Source organism: Chlamydotis macqueenii, chromosome 1 (genome assembly GCF_036417535.1).
Source record: "Chlamydotis macqueenii isolate bChlMac1 chromosome 1, bChlMac1.mat, whole genome shotgun sequence".
NCBI classification, from domain to species: Eukaryota; Metazoa; Chordata; class Aves; order Otidiformes; family Otididae; genus Chlamydotis; species Chlamydotis macqueenii.
This window is the reverse complement of record NC_141556.1, coordinates 196,321,646-196,335,943: the sequence shown is the minus strand read 5'-3', so window position 1 is coordinate 196,335,943 and position 14,298 is coordinate 196,321,646. Positions and strand designations below refer to the sequence as shown.

Here is a 14,298-nt window from a genome sequence, read left to right as displayed (position 1 = left end):
ACCATTTTGAATGAAGTCTCTTTTTCAAGCCAAATGATCTGGGGCCCTCACATAAATTTTGCTCCCCTCCTAGTTCTACAGGACAGGACACGAGCTGGCAAAGCACATGATACATACAGCCTGTATAGGAAGCATCTCACACGCTATGAACTAACTGCAGTCTTCGTGAAAGAGAATATGAGCCTCTCCATCAATTTCAGTGGATGTTGCTTTGGTTACAAAACCACCTTTAAGTCAATCACTGATCACAGTACTTTTTTAGTGACAGCAGATTAATATTTTTGCTGTGAATTATACAAACTGCAGAAGAGTAACTGAGTGGGGTCTTACGTATCATCTAGAGTGGAGAACTGATTTTCACAGTATAGTGGGTATCACCTCTCCTGGTAACAATACCAAACTAAGCAAAAGAAAGAAATGCCATTTCTCATAGGTCTCATTAACGCCAGGGTTTCTCTGTATAAGAAGAAACTGCATGATTTGGGCTACAGGGCCTACAACTCTACACTGCAACACACATTAGGAACAAGATTTATTTTCACATATTAAAGTCTCAAGAAGTTCTGTGAAAATCAAGTTTTACTTCAAAGTTGCATTTTTGAAGTAGCATCTAATCCATCATGTAAGATCTAATTCAACATTATTCTACTGATTTTTGTTTTTAATAAACTTACCATGGACAGTGGTGGTCCATTTTTAGTACACATCTGAAAGAGAATTTCCAGTAAGTTCAAGTAAAAAAATACATTTTTTTTCTAGATACATATTTTTAGTTTCTACAGGTTCAGGGGTTGTTTTGTCTTGTGTGTTTTTTTTTTTTTTTTTAACACGTATTTTGCCTCATCATATCTTTTCAAGTATTTCTCAATCATGCCAATTCTCTGTATTATAGCAGCCATCCTTTCACCCAAAAGGACCAAGTGAGATTCAAAAGAGTTATGAAGAGAGTCTTTTAAATTAACAAGGAGAGCATTACTGAGCAACACCATGTAATAGTTCATTAAGCCACACTAGTTTTACGTGCACACTGAGAGAAAACAAATCCAAACCACCCTTCAGAGTTGTGTGGATAAGGTATGTTAGCCCAGCATTCACTTCTACTAAGCCCTATATTCAGCTAATAGCCCTATACCTTAGGGCTATTTTTGCCACCTTTTTTTTTGTTTGCTGCTTGCTTGTTTGTTTTTTAAAGCTAATTGAGGAAAAGAGCAGCACAGTGAGTAATTTGAATAGTCCACATGCCATTTTCATCCAGTTTTAGTATAAGGACAGATACTAGACATTTCAGGCACACAGACATTCACTGCATTTGCTAATAAATTTGATTTCAGCCAGATGTGTATTAGGTTCTTTAGATAACTATATTTCCTCAAGCTCAGCCTACTGAAGTCTCAGTTGTAGCCTCAGTCTTCAGTGCCCTTACATACTTCTCTGATGATTCAGAATGAGGCTAGGGAATAGCAGTGATGCCTTTGAAATGGTTAAGGCATGTAATTGCACCGTCAATCTTTGAGATAAAGATTTTTAGCATTATTAGTAGCACATATATGTTTCAAGGCCGCAGAAGCAAGATACAATAGAAGAGTTCTATAATAAGCATTTGCTGGTGCTGGTATCTCAGACTTGCCTTTCCTTACTTTCAATTGCTGATTTTATTTTATTTTTTTGTTAATATAAGCACTATTTTACAAAGCTACAAAGCAGCTTTCCTAAAAAGTTTTGCCACTTTGGACAATGGGGCTGCAATAATAATATTGCACCAACAGGAGGAACTTTGCTCTTTCAGGAAATCCAGGTACTGAGGGTTTGAAAGAGGAACAAATAGTAAAACCTGCTGTTATGCAAGGGGTGACACACTGAAGACATGAACACGTTAAAGCGATGATTGCAGGAGAGAGAAAAATCCATCATTTCCGATTTAGTAACTTACACGTCACATGCAGAACAGTGGTGGCAGCGGTCAGGTTTGATTAGCTGGCATCGATCGCAGTATCTGATTGCTGCATTCAAGTGGCAAGGATCAGGTCATTAGAACTCTTAATTTTACAAAGGTTTTTCCCCTTAACATGAACTGAATCTTAAAGAGCTTCCTGCCCTCCCCTGCCATACCTGTTCTCACAGGCCTACTCTCATAAGATATGTACCTTTGAGTTTTTTTAAGAAATGTAACCTATGAAGGTATTTAAAACACTTTCATCTACTACTGCTGCACTGAGTCCACCTCCATTTACTCTTTGGCTACCCAGTCTTCCTATCCTTCATCCTCTGGCACTGATTCCCTATCACTTGCTTTTTTTTCACTTCTGGACAGGGTATTCAGGCACCCCATTGTGAAACTATGTTCTTTCAGCAAGCCAACTTTCTGCATTAGCTATCCTCTTCAGCAAATGGTGATCAAGCAGACCGTTCAGTAAATTAGCTCTTCCTCATCTTTCCTGGATATTTTTAAACAAGCCTTCAGGCTCTTCTCAATAGAAATAAGACATCAGCACAGTCAGTTTCAAAGGAGGAGGAAAGCCAACACCTACAGCTAAGCAGAACTGCTAAGAGCTGGCAAGAGCCTCCCAGACCACACCAGGAACTTAAGACTGGGATTCCCTTAAAGGCAGGCTTGTATACAGAAAAGCCAGGTGTCCTTAGTTTTTGTTTGGAAAGCCACAGTAAACTTTGGTAACAGTTATTCTGAGTAGTTTATGTTTTTGGAAAACTCTACAAGGTTGCTAGTTTGCTAGTTTCAAGTAAGAGAAACAGATATATATACATATAAAAGTCAGGTTTTTTTAAGAATATGCATATGTATAAGACAGCAGTTTCACAGAGCATTCATAAGTAAGTTGGAATAAAAATGCATATAAGTATTAAAGGCAAATACAGAAATAACCCATAACTAGCTTTGTACTGAATTACAGATGGGAATAAAACAACATTTATCCGTTCTTAAATTCTAGTACAATGTTTCTCCTCCTGCTGAACTGATACAGCTCAGAAAAAGAAGTTTAAAGGGGGATACAAATGACTATAAAATTGAGTAAAATGTTTATTTTTCCTCTATTTCTAGCTGTATTAGCTATATTTCTTTGCTGTGTTTATTTTTTTATAGCCATAACTAGAGATAAATGTTGCCATCCATCTGCTTGCTAGAAGAGGATTTTTTTTTAAATTCCAAATACTGGCTATGCATTGATATCTCCAGACAAAGGACTTCAGTTTCTTTTCGTGGAAAAAAAAAAACCCAGCCCAAACAAATAACAAATAAGGTCACAGTCTTTGCAATATGTGCTTAATAGATTGTTCATTCAGTGACATGAAATGAATTTAACTGAATTAAACTAGCAGCTTCAGAAGCACAGAATTATTTTATGTTACCTCTCGAAGCTGTTGTCGTATAGATAGGCAAGTCTTTAGCAGCTCTTCTCAAAATCTCCTGCTGGGATTCTGGTCTCTCTTCTTTTTCATATTGTTCTTTATCAGCTTTTGACAAACAGAACTAGGAGGGAGAGAGAAAATGGAATGAAAGGAAGAGATAAATTATTCTTTGTGTTCTAGTCAAGCTCCAAGGAAAAGACCCTATATATCTTAATCCTATGTCTTTGGACAACCCTCACCCACCAACCTCAAAAACCTCATATAAAGAAAAAAGAACACTACAGGAGTTACAGGAGATATAATACAAACATGATGGCTCTGGGCATATTTTAAAGAAAATAATCTTTATCTCTGTTCCATTATCTATAGCATTTTCCCTTCAACAAAAAGGAAGGCAGAGACTCAGGGGAGTTTTAAGAAGGTGCAACCTTTCCATTAATTCCTGCTAAGCATAAATTTAACTGATCGGCAAACAAGAGGAAGGTGCAACAGTCTGCTAAAGAGCACTAAATTTCTTTTATCCTACTTCCTCTCTCTGACTTAGAGAGAAGTACAAGCTGGGGGAGTGGGGGAAGAGGAGGAGGGGCTTCATGGCTTGAGCACAGGAGTTGAAAGAATTTAACTGGAATTTTTACTTGAGAGTGGCCAGCACTAGTCTCAAAAACCATGAGCTGTATTGAAAGCAACTTCAGCAAAGCTTGTACTGTTCTGAGAGTTACAATTCTGAGTAAAGCATGAGGGGCACTGCTGTTGAAACCTCACTGAAATGTAAAGCTTTACCAGAAGAACATGGAGAACTTTTACTCACGTGTGAAACACTTAATTTGGAATCCACTGAAATTGTGAGCTTTACCATTAAGCCCCACAAAACCCTGTGTGCTGACAAGCCCCTGTGGAGTTGGAGCCGAGCTCACTATTTCCTCTGGTATTTTTCTGTTCCGAAGCACTTTTAAACTCTGAGCTTCCCACATGGACTACAAGAGCCCTTTTTATGAGCACACATAGACAAAGTATTCATGGTAGTGAGTGGAAAATGCTGTGTGTGCAACTGGAACAAAAATTGGCTTAGTGTGGTCTAATATGACCAGATTTTCCTACCAAGAACATGTATTTGATTAGTTCACATGGATTTTCCTCTCATCCTGTACTTTTTCCTCTTTTGGATTACAGTCAGTTGGCAAGCAACAACGAAGACTCAACTTACAGAGAGCAGGAAGCAGTAAGACACTGCTGCAATTTCTCTGCATTGTTTCCTAACCCAGAATGCAAATAAGTTGCCTCATATCTCACCGAATCTAGTTAAGGCTCCTGTTACATACAGTATCATCCCAGTTATTAAGCCTACCCACCATTCAAAGGTGAAATATGAAACATAATCCCCTTTTAAATAATCAGAAACTAAGATCAATCTATGCAAAGAGTGAAATTAAAGTTTAACATTTCAGTCATCACCAAGAGTTTGATCTCATTTTTTAATATCCGTCTCTAAGCTAGATATTTACTCAAATATGAAAACTGGAGATGCTCATATCAAAAGTTTAAGACAGATATGAAGCATCATGCCCTTGCGAGTCTTCTAGGTTACCCAATACCTGTCTCCATGACCTGCAATCAAGCAGAGATGGCATTAAACATGAAATACTACTTCTAGATGACATTTCTATGGCAAATCACTACTGCACAGAAAAGGAACTAAATCACAAGATCTAAAACTTCAATTTGTCCAAGTAACATCATAATATTACTTCAAAAATCCTGCATAGGATTTTGGTTTTCTGAAGAGCTATATTTCTGTTCAGATTTCAGAAACTACTAAGACACAGTCTCTTTGGACAATGGCAGGATATGTTCAAAGACATAAAAAGTTGTCTGTTATCACATAGCTAACAGAATTTCCAATGAGGTTCCAGCAGTTCTTATTGAAAATAGAAAGAGTCCCTTTGTTTCCTTCCTCTTTCTGGATCTTGTATAATGTTGATTGTTCTTTATTATGACAAAAGTACAGGGATTACACTAAGACAACAGCAGCTGCAGAATCTTTTTTTAGTGCAACAGTAAGATCACAGGATGCTATTTGTTTTGTAAGGATGGCTAATTTGAATGACTAAAAATATATATGTTTACACTCTCATGCAATGGGGAGAATCTCAAGGCAGGTTTTGTTTTTAAGTGAAACCACCATAAATTACTCATTGGTACATGAATAGAAGAGATTTGCCCAGACAGAGAAAAAGTGGCGGTGGGTTTTTTCATTTGGTTGGTTTTGTGGATTTTTTGGTGTGTGGTTTTTTGTTGTGGTGGTGGTGTTTTTTCTTCTCTTTTTTTTTTCCTGTTTGTTTTTAAAGCTAGTAGTAGAAGAAAATTGTATTAAATTTGATTTACCCCCACACTTCATATAGAAAATATTCATTACATGCCATATGCCCAAACCATCCCTTTTACTCGCTGAATATGAAAAGCTTGCTACACTATTACTGTATCAACAGCATAAGTACTGTCAGAAGTTTTCTATTATTGAACAATCCAAACAAACAGTAAAAGTTACTAGGCATTAGCATTATGAACAGCTCTAGTTCATATTGATTGAGAGAGTTAGGGCTGTTCAGCCTGGAGAAAAGGAGGCTCTGGGGAGACCTTATAGCGGCCTTCCAGTACCTAAACAGGGCTTATAAGAAAGATGGGGAGAAACTCTTTAGCAGGGCCTATTGTGACAGGACAAGGGGTAATGGTATTAAAATAGAGAGAGGTAGATTCAGACTTGATAGAAGGAAAAAAATTTTTATGAGAATGGCGTAACACTGGTACATGTTGCCTGGGGTGGATGCCCTATCCCTGGAAACATTCAAGGCCAGGTTGGATGAGGCTCTGAGCAACCCCATCTAGTTGAAGATGCCTCTGGTGCTTGCAAGCATGCTGGTCTGGATGGCCTTTAAAGGTCCCTTCCAACTCCAACTATTCTATGATCCTATACAGCTTTATAAAACCTAGAATAACAAGGTTCCAGCCACATTACAGTGAGCTAACCTCCTCAACTTCATAATTTTCCTGCAGAACTATCCCAGATAAAGCCGAAACAAACCACCCTGAAGACAAGTCCCTTTGAATTTTTAGGTTTAATAATTCAGTTAGACTCTTTTTGCTTAGCTAAACAGCAGAACAGTCTTTAGCTTTTTTTCACTTTATATTCCGCAGCTTTCTAAGACACAGATCTCTAAGCCATAATTAAGCAGCACAGAGCAGTGTTTGTTTTTCCTTAGAAGCATGGTTTTAACTCTTTTAAAAAATGTTTAAGGTCGACATTAGCACCGAAAGTCGGCCTTGCCAAAAATAAAGTAAAAACTTAGCCCCCATAGAGCAACCAAAACCTCAAACAGTTTAGCTTTACAAAACCAAGGAAGGGAAGTATTTTAAATTTGGTGCCAGTTATTTAATCCTTACTTACACACACCTTAGAGAAAATAGAAGACAAGGTAATCCATCTCAGGCTTATTACCATTAATACTGTTCTTTTTCAAAACAAAATTTCTTACAGTAATCATGCATTCTTTTGCCATTATGTAAAGCTCCTTTATGTATTTACTTCTCAATTGTCACTACACTTTAACCTTGACATTACTAAGTGGTTAGTCTGAGGAGTTAGTACTAACTCCAGGTTATAAGTATACATAGCATTACTACTTTTTCTTATCCAAACAAAGGTCAAAACTGCCTAAAACAAAAATATAAAAGTGTTGTCACGGTATTTATCACTTTAAGAAACTCTAGGTTTCAAGCAAGCTAATTAATAGCAAAGCAGTGTACATGACTGTCAAACTTGTGATTAATAAAATGCACATTCTGTATAAGGAAATGGCATTACACAAAGTATACAGTATTTTAAGAATAACTTGATAATTTTCATTCATGATGCACTGTCATGCTGTTCTATTTTAGATAATGAGAAGGGAAAGGTGAATCATGCAGTACTGCAAACAAGTTTCATCACTGAAAACAGTTCAGCTATTTATAAAAAAGGCATTGACATTTTTCTAACGTGGTATTTACCTCATTAGAGGGGGATGCAGGAGATGTGAAAATTGTCTTCCAATAGGACCATACAAACATGACAAATGACAGATGAAAAACCACAAGGTAGACAACTGCAATAAAATACAAATAAGAGTTTGGTGAATATAGCTGAAAAGAAAAAGAAATAAAATCCTTGATCTTTGATGAGGGCTAAACTACTACAGTATGAAGTATGAATCACCTGATAAATCCTGATAAAAATCATTTACATTAAATCTTCTTCCCTGGGTAGATTTAGCACTCTAGGAGTACTCCAGAAAAAAAAAAACAAAACCAAAAACCAAAAAACCAACAAAAACAAACAAACAAACAAAAAACAAACAAAAAAAACCCAACCAACCCCACCCCCCCCAAAAAAAAAACCCAAACCACAAACAAAAAAAAACCCCAAACCCACCAAATATGATAGTTGCTATTCCTCAAGGAAATAATATGCTTTTTTTTTTTTGTACAATTCCAAAACAGACTTTGAAAGGAAAAAAATTCAAACAAACAAAAAAACCCCTAGAGCTGAACACAGCTTCACCTGTGGCATGTAAGTGACTAACCTTTTTGGATAAAGAAGATGCTACAATTCCATTCTGTAGTAAAATATTTGATAACTGACCTGCAGAATTCAATTTAGTTTCTACTTCTAATGGAAACAGCACAGTACTGTGCCATTGTAAAAGGCACTGTGGTCATCGATGACAGTAAAAACACCAAACCAGGAGTTTGGAGAGGACTGCACTCCAAGATGAGAGCTAGCTGTGAGTTAAAAATTAAAAATTGTCTGAGTATCTTCTTTCAAATCACAGAAAAATAATCTGGAAGAATCTTGCTATTACAGTCACAGTGGCAACAAAACGTAGGTGGCTTTAATAGGGAGCTCAATCAATTTATGAATGGGTCTATGTGATACGGTTGCCCTAAAGACCAGAAACCCAGACCTTATGACTCAGGAAGCTTCTTCCAATCTTGCTTCATCTAATAGTTTCTTTTACCACTTGTCAAGAGGAAACAGATCAGTTGTGCCAGAACAGTAAGACTTAGAAAAGAATTCATACTAAATATTTACATTATCTTCACTTACATTATCTTCAGTTGCAGGCAGAAGGAAACTTGACCTGCTTTCCTGTGCACATAGAGTCCTTTAAGAAGCCGTATGACATAGTTCATGGATGGCAGACTAGGCTTGAAACCCTGGGAACCTCCAACAGCTCAGAAAATACTTGTGCACAGTCACAGAAGATGTGGTCTTAGTTTATCCCTCTTCAGGATTTTCATTGCTTGTTGCAGTAAAAAACCCAAACAAACTGTATTTGAACTTTCTTCAGAGAATTATGCTTTTCACCTTTGCCTCTGACTCCTCTAACCTTACAGACAGATTTGGCAAATTTTCAGCTGGGGAGCTTACTGAAAATGCAAGAAGCAAAATATTTTTCTAAAGCCATCCTAAAATTGTCATCCTGATAGGAGAGAACTCGTATCACTGTACTAGACACTGTATAACTAGAAACTGTCTTTTATTAAAAACATACTATATACATCCAAACATAATGCAGTTGAGCAGTTAAAGTATGAGAAAACAGTTTGGAAAAGAGGAAGGAGACACAAAATTGAGTGGAATCAGATGCACGGATCAGAGCTTCGGGGAGAAGGGGAGTGAGAGAAGTTAAATAGAAGGAAAGAGGAAATGAGATACAAGGCAGGACAGGACACAGCAGAAGTAACTTACACAGTAAACAGTTCCATTCTGTCCATAAAAATCACCCCCAGAATTCAAATTCTCTTAAAGGGTTATTTTTAGTGCATACACAATACTTCAAACAGCAGAACCTAAAAGTCTGCTGTAAATGTCACAGGCTGTAAATGCCCCAAAACCACACAGAATAACAGGCACCAAGACCAGCCACAGCAAGGGTACAGATCTGTGCCAGCGCTACCAGTATTTACTAGAAAGAAGCAGCTCTTAACATGGCCTTGCACTTTTGCAATAACCGACATCTTGCAATCTGTCACCGTCATTAAAAGGCAAGGGCCTGTCCTCAGCAGCCAAACCGGGGCAACTCAGGGAACAGCAAGGCTTTCACAGCTGTTCCAGTGACGAGCACCGCTCAGTCTAGAGGAGAAAGAGCCTGCAATTGGTAATCCATACTGGTCCCACACTGAAATAAATTCTTGCTTCTTTTCCCACTCCTGTGCTACCATACCAACTGTGATTCCTTGTTCCTCAAGAAATTAGAGGGAGAGAAGAAACCATTTTTGATGGCTTTACTTTGGCAGTCCATTTACCCACCATTTTGGGTAGCAGTATCTCCTCTGCAGACTACTCCCTGAACCATCTTGTATCATTTTCCAGTAAAATTTTAAACCAGCTTAATTTCTATTCAGCTCATTTTCTTCTAATTACAAGGTAGATGGAAAATACAACAAAATGTTCAAACCCCAATATCTACCGGTTTAGCCAGACTCAGAGTCATGAGGAAGCCCTGGCTAAGCTAAGCGAATCCAGGATTCTTGGTGCCATGCTGTGACCAAGTGAAGTCACTTCTCTTTAAAGGCATTGATGTGTATTAGACCATAATTTATGCCCTCAGGAGGACAATGTCTTAAGAAATGCTCTTAGCATCTTCCTAAAATATGCTAGGCCCTCCTAAGATTTGCCCTTAACATCCTTTTCTGAATCATTCTTAGCACGACTTCCAAGACAGAGTCGGATTACAGAGAGGTAATAGTATATAACAAGTATATTAAGAGAGATTCAGAGTTGACTTTATTCTCCTATCCCTAATGGATATGAATCTAGACAAGAATATGAAATTACAAAGAAACAATTAGCCTTAATAGGGTGAAGAAATCGCCACTAATTTAATCAAAAATTGTAATTAAGTACTGGAGTAAACCGATTTGAACACAGTACACTGAAATATGGAGCAAAATATACTTGCCAGGATGCACATTATGGATTTACATACCAATGTCACTGGTACTTTAGTCTTCTGACTCTTCTGATGTTATTTGCTGGCTACTGCGAGTTAGCTTAGAAGAACTTTATAAAACTTATGATAGCTTTCATTTCAAGTGAAAAAAGACTTCACGTTTCATTTTAAGATCAACCTCCATGGTAAAGAGATTCATGCATGCAGGATGCCTATGGCATGCTTCAGAACTGAAGGTGCAAAAAGCACATGGGTGACAGCTATTAAAAGCCCAACAGTCAGGCTCCAACAATACTCTCAGTCTCATTAATTAATCAAGCATTTTTCTTCTCTTCTTTCTTTAAGAGTACCTGCTTCAGTCAGAGAGGCACCATATTTGTATTAAGAGCCAGAGATCTGACCATGTAGCACCAACATCACTGACTGCCAGGCTTCCTCAGCTGAGATTCGGATTTGCCTTTCTGGAAGAAACTAGGAAGTAATACTCATTCATGTACAGGTCATTAGTAAAGCACAGCAGCAATCTGCAGAATTTTATGAAGTCTAGATGAAGCCCAGCTGTGCAATATGATGTAAAAATTCAAGGTAAGACACAGCTCTCATCTTAATGGCTTATGGTTTATTTTGGAGTTTTTTTCACCTCTTCATTAGAAGATGAAAGAGGAGAGATTCCATCAAGGTTCCTTCCTTTCACAGTGTTCTCCTGGATGTTCTCCACCAGGAAGAAAACTGCTAGATTAGCTCCAAATTTTATGTTCTTTTGCAAAAATGTTTAAGAGCTGAGAGCCTCTTACCAGTGCTCTCCTGGTCAGAAGACAGACCTCTGTGATACTAAAAATGCAAATCTATGCTTACTCTACAACTCATGTCTCCCCATAAGCTGAAACAAACTCCCAAACAAACATCCCATCAATCATTTGTATTTCTAAAAAAAAAAATTATTTAAAAATCCTGTATTTTGACCTTCTGGAATCAAATTATCCTTTAGACTAGGTTTTGTTCACAATTAAAAGAAATGGCAGAGCAAGAATACTGAAGCTTTTTTGGTGAGTTTGTATCTCAGTAAGTACTACCCACTGTGGCGTATACTTGCCAAAGCCAATATGAAGTAAAGTTTGTCAAAACAAGGCTTTAACCACTTGACTCGGAAATTTAAAATTCTAACCAGTCCTAAAGAATGGAGTTCTGAGGAATTTAGTAAGCCGTTCTGGAAACGACAAGTAGTAGAATAACAATTCTTCCTCTTCCAGATGTCTTTCAGGTCACAGGGTGTGCTCAGGAACAAAGAGAAAATGGATTTGTGGATCTGCTGCAGTTCCTTCTCTCTTCTCCTTTTTCTGTTCTTCGAAGGTATCCATTTTGAAATATTTGCAAGCCTAGATCATAGTTGCATTACCCACAGGTCTTGTCATCATCCCAAGCTTGTGGTACTAGAAGCTAAACAGACTCAACCTCACAATATGTAGCTTGTTTCTTAGCACTAATCTACTCAGTACACAGAGCTTACGCATAAAGAAGTACATTTAAATTCCATGTCCATTAAGACTTGCATGCAACAAAACTATTCACAAAAAATTCAAAAATTTTTTTTAAAAAAATTACCTTTTTCTGCAGTTGAAGAAATAGTAACTGGAAGAGAAAAAAAAATATATGGTAAGTAAATCCATATTGAATCAAAACTTTGGCTAGAAGTGAGGATATATGAAACAGTTGACTTGTTCCGAAATGTATCTCAGGTGTTAGTAGAGCTTTCCTACCCACCTCCAGGGTAAAATAGGAGTTAGTATTCCTCCTGCCAACCCTTGAGGCTTGGTGAGTCAGTAGAAGCGCTGAGGAGACTCAGTTACGCACATGCTCCTTTTCACAGACGCTAGTTAGATCATAATTTATGCATGCTCCCCCCTTCAGATAGTCACCTAGCAAAGTTTTCTGAGGCATGCCAACAACTATGCCAATAAGTATGCCACTGCAAAGCAGAAAATGAAATAAAAGTTCTTACAGAAGTCCCCGTGAAACTGTTACATGTAACCTACTTCCCTGTCTTAGTTTTCCCCACCACTTTGCTCTTCCCATGACATGACATGCTATTTTTGACTTTTCCCCCTGACTTGAATTCTTCAGGCACAGTTAAAACCTCTCCACTTCTTCTCTCCTACATCCTCATCTCCTTTTATGCCAATAGCAATTTCTGTTGTTCAAATCTGCTTTGTATACTGCCTGCCCTCAGGCTTCTCCAAAGCCTTCACACTTCATTCATCAGTCCAGGTAAGATGCTGAACAGAGAGCCGCTGTACTTATTAGGTCGCTTTTTTTTGTATCACTCTCCTTGCTGGATCTCTTCCTTAAACACCGAATTCCTGAAATTCGGTGAGGAAAGGACCTTTTCCCGACTCTTCATCTTATGCAGTGACTTTAAGCTTCTGGTCATCAGCATGAGCAGAAGGTTAACAGAGCACACCCTGCCTACTGCAGTTCACCTCACTCCACGTTGTCTCCTCTCCCTCAGCTCTGACATTTTTACAGTCACTTGTCTATGCGCTAGTTCAAAAGATCTTTTTCCTGATGCATGCTAGAGTCTTAAATCTGCAGAGGTTTCAGTAGCATTGCAGACTGGCTTCTGAAGGGTTACTCTGGTCACAGAAGTGGCATGTGTCTCACTTAGCTGTACATATCTATAGCAAAAGGGTTTGCAACTATATTATGCAACTGTGCCTCTTTTTATGGCCAACAAGAGACATAATGAGGTGATATCTCAATGTATAGATGATGCCTTTTTGTTCATATATTTGGGGTTTGTGGTTTGTTTTTCTCTTTCTCCCCCTCCACCTTCCTTAAAATATCGACTTGGCACCCTCTATCTATCCATGGAAGCCTCTACAAAGTTAATAGAAAAGGTTCCGGTTCCTCCCACTTAAAGAAGAAAGAAATTACCATTTAGAATAGAAAAAGGCTGGCTTCAAAGTAAAGGAGGCCAATCCTAATGAACAGGTTAACTTCACATTAGTTATGCATACTTGCACATCCTCCTCCTGTGTTTCTATCTGAAACAGGGACACAATCCATACAGAGAAACAGACCTGAAGCACAAAATTACATGCAAAGTATGCATGCAAACACATTAACAGGTCCAGTTGTGTCATGATACAGAGTCAGTACTACTTCACTGCATGCTACAGAAGTCATATTATTTTAAAAGCAAATCCTATGAGTGTTTTTGCTTGAAATTTTAATAATGTGTTATTTCTCCAGTTAAAACTTTTTCAACAGCACAAGGAGAAGATAAGATCATTACAAAGGTGAAAATTAAAACAAGCTTGCCGAGTAGGGTTGTTTGCTCAACTTCAAAAACATACTAAAAGTACTTTAGGTTAAGCTTTGTCTTTGGCTCCTCATACGTCTTAAGTAAACATGTTCACACACAGCTGGACAAACATATCTTTCCTGAGACAAGAAATATAAAAAAGTTCTTAATTATCCTCTAATGGGATGGGAGAACATGGTTATCTATAAAACTACAAGAAATATTTTGTAAGGAATTCTGACTCCATAATCTGTAGCCTCATTTCTGTTCTTGGTAAAAGAAGAAAAAGTTGTGAACCAAATTTGATGTTTGAAGACTCAAAATAATAAACAATCTTTACATGCAGAAAAAAAAAAAGCTTAAGATTATATCACCTGTGAGACTTCATCAAAAGGATCCCTAAATAAACTTCATAAAAATTAATTAAAGCTTCACAGCTTTCTTACCTAGGTCCCTTAGGTCAGAACGCAGTTATTAGGCTGTGCAGAACAATTTTAGTTTTGCAAACTCCTGCAGTTTGAGCTAAAAGCCAACACTGAAACACTTGTAATTTTCATCCTGTCTTACCACTCTCAAATGAAATAACAACAAAAGATGGCCAGTTCTCTTCCGCCTCAGAAATTAATGCAAGGTGTTTCTGTT

The 14,298-nt window shown here is 37.7% G+C and overlaps 1 protein-coding gene across 3 annotated transcripts in view; it reads right to left on the bottom strand.

Annotated features, from left to right (window-relative positions):
* ZDHHC20 (zDHHC palmitoyltransferase 20) overlaps positions 1 to 14,298 on the bottom strand; it is a 47,708-nt gene that overhangs the window by 17,225 nt on the left and 16,185 nt on the right. For all 3 annotated transcript variants that reach the window (XM_086739530.1, XM_086739531.1, XM_086739532.1), the window contains exons 2-6: positions 11,958 to 11,984; positions 7,411 to 7,505; positions 3,367 to 3,487; positions 1,931 to 2,000; positions 675 to 707 (exon numbers count right to left, since the gene is read on the bottom strand). In XM_086739530.1, coding sequence (XP_086595656.1) covers positions 675 to 707; positions 1,931 to 2,000; positions 3,367 to 3,487; positions 7,411 to 7,505; positions 11,958 to 11,984 — 346 coding nt within the window. The remainder of the gene's footprint in view (positions 1 to 674; positions 708 to 1,930; positions 2,001 to 3,366; positions 3,488 to 7,410; positions 7,506 to 11,957; positions 11,985 to 14,298) is intronic.